Raw genomic sequence first — 9,671 nt, forward strand, 5'->3', positions numbered from 1 at the left:
TTTTTTTTTTTATGCCTGTCAAATAATCCATTCGTTTCAGGTACAAATGGGCATTTGTCCCAGAAGTGGACATCGAGTCATCTACTGTGACCTCTTATCTGGTAGAAAATCATCAGGAATGCAGGCCACACATTTTAAGAATCCTGGATCTGCTGAAGATGAAATATGGGGTAAACAAAGAATACTTCACTTGAACCTTTTTTTTTTTTTAATCCTTTAACTTTATTTTCTAAACAAGTTACAGGATTTTAAGTTAAGCAAGAGGTTTTTAGACACTCAGTAAGATTGATGAGGCTTTTAAAAATTATCTGCCTGCTTTCCTGTGTATCTTAAAGAAGTCAGATTGCTTCTGAGTGAAGGAAAAACAGGCAGTTTTCCTATTGTTCTCTTACATCTGCCCACAACCACCGAGTTAAAGCAATTTGTCTCAGACAGGACCAGTATTCATAAAAAAAGAGCATGCTGGACCGTGTCAAAAAAGTTTACCCTAAGAGCATTTTCAATTACCATTAAGCTTTAATATTAATTCTTCCAGAAAAGGAAATAGGGGCATTAGTATTTCTCAGAGATATCTCTGTATTCTGTTGTTGCTTGATACCTGATTCTGAAGGCTAGTCCAAATTTGCTGGGTTCTAAACTTGTGAGAATTTTGTTTAATGGAACCTCAAATCTGAACATGGAAATAACTTGGTATAGCACTGATGCAGTCTACATTGTGATTCAGTTGTAGGCTGTGGATCTCTTAGTATGAAAAATGTGCATAGTACAGGGTTCAGAAAAGCCATAATGCAAAAGCCTTAGTAAATCTCGGTTTGTTTGCTTACAGGAAACAAAAAACACTGAGGGAATTTCCAAGAAGGACAAATGTCCTCTTTTGCAGTACCACTCTATATCCAGCATCACCCAGCTTATGCCCTTCTTCAAGACTCTGTGTTGTGCATTTACAGCAAACAGGAGTGAGTCCCAGAAGTCACTTCCTTCTGCATCTCTCTCTGTGGACTATGTTGGCAGTAATGGCACAAAGATCTTACAGCAGCTTGAAGAGAGTGTTGAACGTGACTTCCTGGAAAACATGGAAAGTTAAGCTGCACAGCAGACACTTGGCTCGTGGCGAATAAATAGCAAAAAAAGGGAAAACTTCATTGCAATGCTTCTTCTCTTTTCCCCCAGTTTTGAAACTGCATTTTGGGTTTTCTTGCTGCTGTTGTGGAGTGCTCTTCAATAACCCAGGCTTCTGACTTGGTGTTAAAAAGCAGGATTCTTCAGTTCCTGTGAGGGGAAAAAAAAAAAGTACTATTTAGAGGTAATTTATCACAGTTACTGCATTCTTTTACTTGTTTTCAATGTGAAGGATTAAAGACATTTTGTAAATAAAGTAAGAATATTTTTGACTTGGTGAAAGTAGCAACTGTACCATTTATCCAGTAACTTCTCAAGTAAGTATTTTAACCTGCTTTTGGAACTGTGTTCTGAAAGTAAATTTAAGAAAAAGCTAACATTGCATGTCAATCAGTGTACAATCAGTTTGCAGATTAGGTTAAAGCCCACTTCTGCTTTCTTTAGTTTGTCCTAAAAATTTATCAACTTCTAAACAAATCACCTACATTTCAAACAGATTTATTTTATAAGGCTTAGCATGGTGCAAATAGCTGCGGACTTACCATATTTGTAATTTCAAGCCTGTACTATAATAGCATTCTTCAGAATTAGCGATTCCTAAATAAAAGACAAACACATGCATAAAAGACAAACCTATGCAGTAACTTTTTGTAATTTATATTACTTGAGGGGTTTTAATTTTAATTAATTGACTAAAAATATTCTAATTCAGGTTTTTACATTAAAAATCTTTGTTCTTTCAGTGGCTAAGGTTACTCTGCAACTTCTGAAATGCAACTAAATGAAGATAATTCTGTAAAAATATAAACTGCTGTAAACCAACAGCCTAATTAAAATGATGGTGGTTGTTTGTTTTTTTTAAGAACACTTTTTATACAAAAGAATGTATTTGGCTGCTCCTAGGTGTTAAAAGAGATAGGGAGATCATCACAGTGTTGTGACTACAGTAATGTTGAGGGTGCAGCCTCTTTTGGAACCGCATTGCTACCACTGCCCAGGACCTGGGAAAGAGGGATTAATTCTTCAACCAAACAGCACAGCTGCATGTCTGAAGGACACTTTGGATGGCCAGAGGATAACCACCATCACAGCAACACATACAACAAAAGGCTTAGTAGAATGTTTTTCAAATGAGGAGGTAGACTCCACTGAATTTTCATATTTAGTGGATTATCTGACTGAATTTGCAATGCTGGTTTGTCTGGGAGGGGAATTTTATAATGTTTTTCATGGTGGAAAGCTTTGTCTGCTCGTTTTTTTTTTAAGCACCTTTGCTTACAGGGAAGCTGTTTTTTTAAGATATACCTGCCAACTGGTACGTGCTACTTGTGTTATTTGGAGCATCACAAGTGAGGCAAATGTCTGGGCATTGGGCTTTACCACTCTTGGTTTTGCTAATTAAAAAAGGACATACAACATGTATAGTTTAATGTCACCAGGTTGTGAGATCAGGGATTTATTTTTTTCAAAACTCACACACCAAACGTGGATGGCTACTCTGCAGTGTTTTTTACCTATGGACATAATGTTTTCATCTTCAGATTAAAACAATGAAACTCTGAACAATATGTTTTACAATGATAATGCTGTAATGCTCTATGAAAATAATATTGTATTAGGTTTATGCTAAACTTAAATAGCTTACATGCATTTTTACAGTTAAGCAAAGTAATAGACTGAAGTGTAATTTGTGTAGTCACTAAGAATGTGAATGATCTGTATTACTGTAACTTATTCATGATCTCTAATACTATTGGAATAAGCACAAGTGAAAAGTTAGCCTTTTGAAGTATGACTTGAAAATAGGACCAGGATATTTTTTAAATATTTGTGTTCATTACTTACATATCTTCAGTATTTTTCAAAGAAAACATTGCTAATACTCAGGATGATTTGGTAGTTTTACTTTCAGTTTTCTGGTGGTTGCATTCCATACTTGGGTGTTTATCTTAAAATCCTGATGAGATGCTGTCAAATGAGCTATTAAAATCTACGACAACTTTTTGCCATCAAACCTTTTTGTTTTACATTCTCCCATAAACTATAAACCTGTATCTTCATGTAGTTTTCTCGTTAACTGGAGGTGATGAACCAGTAACTTAGGCTGAGGGTTTTGTCATCCTTCCCCTTGAAAGAGAATGTCCCATTCTGGCTGCCTGTGCTTCAGATATGCAGGGAATTGGACATCAGTCACTGCCCCTGAGCTATGCCAGTGAACTTTAAAAACAGAATCTGTGACTCAGACTGTGTAACCTTCTAATTTCTAAGATGATCTTACCATCTGATAGCCTTCTGTAATGGTGTGACTGAATGCAGGGAGAGCAGTGGATGTAGTCTACCTTGACCTTAGCAAGGCTTTTGACACTGTCTCCCATAACATCCTCGTGAGCAAGCTCAGGAAGTGTGGGGTAGAAGAGTGGATGGCGAGATGGATTAAGCACTGGCTACACAATAGAGCCCAGAGGGTGGTGATCAATGGTGCAGAGTCCAGCTGGAGACCTGTAACTAGTGGAGTTCCCCAGGAATCAGTGCTGGGTCCAGTCCTGTTCAACATCTTTATCAATGACCTGGATGAGGGGACAGAGTGTATCCTCAGCAAGTTTGATGATGATACAAACCTGGGAGGATTGGCTGGTTCTGCAGCTGTGCTGCCATTCAGCAAGGCCTGGGCAGACTGGAAACCTGGGCAAAGAGGAACCTAATGAGTTTCAACAAGACTAAATGTAGAGTCCTGCACCTGGGAAGGAATAGCAACATGCACTAATACAGATTAGGAGCCAACCTGCCAGAAAACAGCTCCATGAAGAAGGACTTTGGAGTCTTGGTGGACAAGTTATCCATGGGACAGCAATGTGCCCTTGTGGCCAAGAAGGCTGGTGGTATCCTGGAGTGTATTAAGAAGAGTGCGTCCAGCAGGTCGAGAGGTTCTCCTCCTCCTCTCCTCTGCCCTGGTGAGACCACAAGGTTCTCCTCCTCTCCTCTGCCCTGGTGAGACCACACCTGGAATACTGTATCCAATGTTGGGATCCCCAATTCAAGAGAGATGGGCCTACTGAATAAGGTCTAACAGAGAGATACACGGATGATTAAGGGACTTGAACATCTCTCCAATGAAGAAAGGCTAAGAGAACTTGGGCTGTTTAGTCTTGAGAAGGCTGAGAGGGGATCTTATTAATGTCTATAAATACCTGAAGGGTGGGTGTCAAGAGGAAGGGGCCCATCTCTTTTCAGTGGTGCCCAGTAGTAGGACAAGGAACAACGTGTATAAACTAGAACATGGGAAGTTCCACCTCAACATGAGGAAAAACTTACTTACTGGAAGGGCTATGGAGCACTGGAACAGGCTACCCAGAGAGGTTTTGGAGTCTCCTTCTCTAGAGACTTTCAGGACCCATCTGGATGCATTTCTGTGTGATGTGCTCTAGGTGATCCTGCTCTGGCAGGGGAGTTGGACTTGATGATCTCCCGAGGTCCCTTCCAAACCCTAACGTGCTATGATTCTATAAACTCCTGCCTTTGCACATACATTTACCATTGTCCTGTGGTTCTGCAGATGGCTGCGTTAAATGGCCTCAGATATTTGTAACTTGCAGACTCCCTTCACTGAAGCAGAATCTAATTCTTAATGAGAAAAATGTATTTTAAATTTAGCATACAAGCAGATCTTGTATCGTTATAAATAGTGTGAATAAGGAGGAAAAGGCTCTAACTAAAAAAGTCCCCCTTAGGCGGTAGAGGACCACAGTCTTTAGGCCACAGGCCTAAAGGCATCTCTAGCAGCCTAACTAATCCTTTTTTATACAGGACTAACTGTAATCATTTTACTTCTTAAGCTACTGCTGTTAAATCCACATAAAGGAGCATTCTTAAGGAGTACTCTTAACACTGGTACTGCCAAAGCAGAATAACTTCACTGTAGATGAATCTGAACTCCATGTCAAGAACAGGAGAAAAAATGCTTTTGCTTTGCTGTGTAGTTCTTTGCTTGTTTTCAGAACAACCTAGCTTGGCTTTCTCTTTTGGATACTTCAGCTTTGACATAGCATAGCAGCAGTGCATGATACTCAGAGGGAGTATTAATATTTAAATACTTTTTCTGCAGGAAAAAAAAAATAGTAGGTGCAACGAAGGTAACTGCCAAAGAACAGCAGAACTTGAAATATGGAGCATAAAGTAATGGTTAAATGTATTCAATACTACATTTGAATGTAATTCTAGTAATATTAAATGTTATTTTGAAATACTTTTTCAAATGCCATTCTTGTTTTTCAGACTACCTTTACTGCTCACACACAAACTTTAATTTTTATCTGATTCTGTAAAAGCTCTCAAATTCAATTTCAGTGGACGAGGGCTCTGTACAGAACTCGGAAGACCTCAATCTGGATCTCAGCAGCAGTGGCCGAGTGTTAGTTTGTGCTAGCTCCTACACTTGCCTAGATAAAGACTGTGCCACCACCTCTCTAGTCCTCCCCACCTCCCTAATCTTCCCATCACAAGCTGTTGCATTAAAGAGCAAAATCATTTGGCAGAAAATAAATCCCCCTGCATTCCAGCTTGTTCTCAGGTATCAGAGGGGCAGGGGACGGTTTGGCTTAGATTCTGAGCGACACCCAGTTCGGCATTACTAGTCCAGTCGTGTTCAATATATTGAACTGTCATGATTACAGATGCATTAATAACATGATACACTTCTAGTCTAGTCACATTCCATGAACTAGCACAGCCATACCTAAAGGAGTTTGGTCACATTCACTAAGAACTCTCATGGCCAGATTAATGAATAGTGCAGTTTATTGTAGAAACAGATGTTCAAATTCTTTGGGATTCCTGGTGATAAATTCACTGTTGGCAAAGTGCATGCAAATACCAATAACATGAATAATACAGCCTGGCTACAAATGCATAAAGTTATAAAGCAACTCTATAGTTTTCTAAGTGTCCTGCGGAAGCACTTGGTGTAACCAACTGTTCAAATCTTACCCAAAGGTGTCTCTATGGAGGGGGGAAGAGAGCTTCAGCTCATCGACTGATCCCAGAAGTCAGGGGTGGTTCCTGCAAAGTTATCTTCTCTGCAATGGTATCTTCCCTGACATACTTTCTTTCTTAATCCCTTTTTATACTGTTTTTATCTTTCAGGTGGAGCTTGAGTGATTATCATCATTCATACCTTTGTCATGATTGGTGTAAAATTCTCTCACTTGGCTTTTAAAGGTACAGACTACGAAAATTCAGAGCACAAGCTCAGTGAAGAGTGGTCACACCCTGAAGGCAAGTAGCTTTTAGGAAGGAGGTGTGTTTTGGTATAATAATGAGTTTATAATAAGCAAAGTTCACCTAAAGGACAGTATTTTGTCAAAAAGTGACAGACTGTTGGCCCAGGGTATCAAATATGCAGCTTATCAGTTCCACAGTACCTTCAGATCTCCATGTTATCACAGATTCTGACCACGGTGTCTCCACTCCACCCTCTGTGCAGTTTCTCTTAAGAGTCAGTGCACCAAGTTTTCCTGATGTTACCAACATCTAGGGTTGCCTGTTAGGGGCTGCTGTTGCATAGTGCACACTCTGTGCACCAGAGCTTTCCAAACTGCAGCCTGTGCACTTTTAAATGTACAGGACAAATACCGTGAAAGTGCTGCCTTTTCCTTTGGAAGAAAACACTTCTGTACAACTGAGCTTGAAAATCTAGGGCCAGAGAAGTATGGTTTCGTTGACAGTGAAAAGCAGTTTTCACAGATTCCATCCTTTCTCCGTAATGTTTAGATCTTCTGTAATACTGTGTCATGTACCTTGCACCTCAGAAGCTGCTAAGCATAGAATCATTTAGACTGACATTTGATTACACTGCATATGTTTAAAATAATTGCTATGTGCTGTATGTATGCTGGGAAATACTATAGCAGAGCAACTAGTAATACTAAAGCAGTAAATGCTTCCCTGAGTGTCTGCTCCAAGAACAGCAGAGCTGGCCATTAATGTTTTGCACTAACAGCAAACATCCATCTTCTGCAATTACTGTCCCAGTGCATCTCCTGCTTCAATCCTGGTTGTCTCCTAGTGATCAATTCCCAGAGCTTCAAGTGAGGTGAACAGCAGTTGATGACTGCTCATCAGATTGGGTCATTAAATCCTATTTCTGCAAATAGATCAAAGGAATAGAGGGAGCAGGCAAATGGAGAATAATGATTAACAAAAATCCCAGATAGGGACTGAGGTTTGTTTTCCACGATAATTCTCTGAGCTGAGGCATCCATGCAGGCACAATGCATTCCTTGTGACCCCAATACTGTCAATAGTCTCATTTATGTTGGTGTGCAGGGTTATGAGGCCCCACCTAGAGGAAAAAATAAAAAAGGCTTTTGTTGAAGATGGCAGGGGGAAGCATTTCTTTCAGGTCTGTTGAGGGCTGTTCTTCACCTAAATAGTAAGTGACCTGTAAGGTTTCAGTCACCATGCAAATTATCTCAGGCTTTTTAAAATTTATTTTCTCTTGCCATGTGTACCTACAGCTCTAGGTGTTTTGAGGTTTTTTATCTATCTGTCCAGCACCAAGATCACAGCTTCCATCCAACTGTAGAAATTTGAGCTTACAGAATGAAAAGGATAACTAAAGGAGCTGGACAGTAGCACATAACTACCTTGTGACACACCAGGAAGGTTTCGGGCTATACATGTGTATAAAGCAGTTGGGATTTTTAAGTCCTGAAAGAAGAAAACTGATAATCTGGATTTAAGATTAGTTAAAGAGCAGGTCAAGCAAGGTAAAATTTTCTGCCTCTACTCTGCTCTTGTGGACCTCACCTAGAGTTCTGTTTTGGACCCCCAAGATACAAGGATGGGGACTTGTTGGAGCAAATCTAGAGGTGGGCCATGAATATGATCAGAGGGCTGGAGCACCTCTCCTCTGAAGACAGGCTGAGGGAGTTGGGGCTGTTCCGACTGGAGAAGAGAAGGCTCAGGGAGACCTTACAGCAGCCTTCCAGTATCTGAAGGGGCTACAGGAAAGCTGGGGAGAGGCATTTTACAAGGGCTTGTAGTGATAGAACATGGTTAACAGTTTTAAGCTGAAAGAGGGTAGATTGAGGTTAAATGCTAGGACGAAATTCTTCAGTGAGGGCGGTGAGACACTGGAACATGTTGTTTAGAGATGCTGAGGATGCCCCCTCCCTCAATGCCAGGTTGGATGGGGCTTTGAGAAACCTGGTCTCGTGGGAGGTGTCCTGGCTCATGCAGGGAGGGTGGCACTACATCATCTTTAAGACCCCTGGCAACCCAAACTGTTCTGCAATTCTGTGATTCTGTAACCACACACAGCCCAGAGCATAGATCAATAGCTGAACCGTAGCAACGGTAGCAAAACACCTGAGAAATTCAGTTATGTGAGTAAACAGCGTGTGAAACACGAATGCGTGGCCTCTAGTCCTCCTGCAGAACTTGTGTTACTCGTACGCAGCTCTGTAGAACACGGCGAGTGCTAACCCTCCCAATTAAGACTTTTGCTTTATGCAGCCTTCTTCTCACTTTCCTAACTGTGTCACTGCTGCCCCAACAACAGCTGCAGGGACTCCCGGTGCTGGGGCTCAGGCCCCCCCAGCCTCTGGCGAGTAGTGGGCACCCAGGAGCGGGGCAGCCCAGCCAGGGCGGCTGTGTGAGCACACCCGGTGGGGCTGGGGGGCAGCAGGGGCCGCCAGACCCCTGGGACCCAGCTCCGGCTCCTCACCTCGTGTCCCAGGCACGCAGCCCGGGGTGGCTGTGCCAGTGGCACCCAAGCCGGGGGATGCCTGGATCCCTGCACGCAGGAGCTGTGGCGGGGGGGGCCTGCCCATAGACTCCTTTGGGCTGGAAGTGACCTGAAACATCATCCAGTTTAAACACTTCCAGGGAGAGGGCATCCACAACTTCTCCGAGCAACCCGTCCCGTGGCGGGTTCTCCCTGCCCATAGACTCCTTTGGGCTGGAAGTGACCTGAAACATCATCCAGTTTAAACACTTCCAGGGAGAGGGCATCCACAACTTCTCCGAGCAACCCGTCCCGCTGTCTCACCGCCCTCACCGTGAGTCATTTGGTCCTAATAGCTAATCTAAATCTACCCTCTTTCAGCTTAAAACCACCACCCCATGTTCTATCACTACCAGCCCCTGTAAAAAGCCCCTCCCCAGCTTCCCTGCAGCCCTTCCAGGTGCTGCAAGGCTGCTGTGAGGCCTCCCTGGAGCCTTCTCCTCTCTGAGGACAAGGGGAAGATTGTCGAGGAACAGCAGAAGCCGGTAAAGGCCCCTGTAACTGCCTGGAAGGGTCACAGAACAAGAACTGCGAGAAGACGACTCTAGCTTGCATACTTTAGTAGCAGTTAATCTCCTGAAGAGGTAACGGAGGGAACACGGTGCCACCAGGAGGCAGAACGAGCTGAAGAGGGCGAGGGGAGATCACACCTCCCCGCACAGGCGGCTCCATGTAGGACACCCCGCCTTCAGAGGCACACGGGAAGCGCGATTACCCAGTCAGAGCCGAGTTACTAACCAGGACGGGTAAATAAAGGCAGAAACCTGCA

The 9,671-nt window shown here is 42.6% G+C and overlaps 1 protein-coding gene across 1 annotated transcript in view; it reads left to right on the forward strand.

Annotated features, from left to right (window-relative positions):
• Window positions 1–1,084, forward strand: part of DOPEY2 (dopey family member 2) — a 47,289-nt gene extending 46,205 nt beyond the window's left edge. Inside the window, exons 35-36 of the mRNA XM_010000414.1 lie at window positions 41–170; window positions 827–1,084. Of these exons, the coding sequence (XP_009998716.1) occupies window positions 41–170; window positions 827–1,084 (388 nt within the window). The remainder of the gene's footprint in view (window positions 1–40; window positions 171–826) is intronic.
• The last annotated feature ends 8,587 nt before the right edge of the window (window positions 1,085–9,671 follow it).

The sequence above is a fragment of the Chaetura pelagica genome, unplaced genomic scaffold, assembly GCF_000747805.2.
Source record: "Chaetura pelagica isolate M959 unplaced genomic scaffold, ChaPel_1.0 scaffold244, whole genome shotgun sequence".
NCBI classification, from domain to species: Eukaryota; Metazoa; Chordata; class Aves; order Apodiformes; family Apodidae; genus Chaetura; species Chaetura pelagica.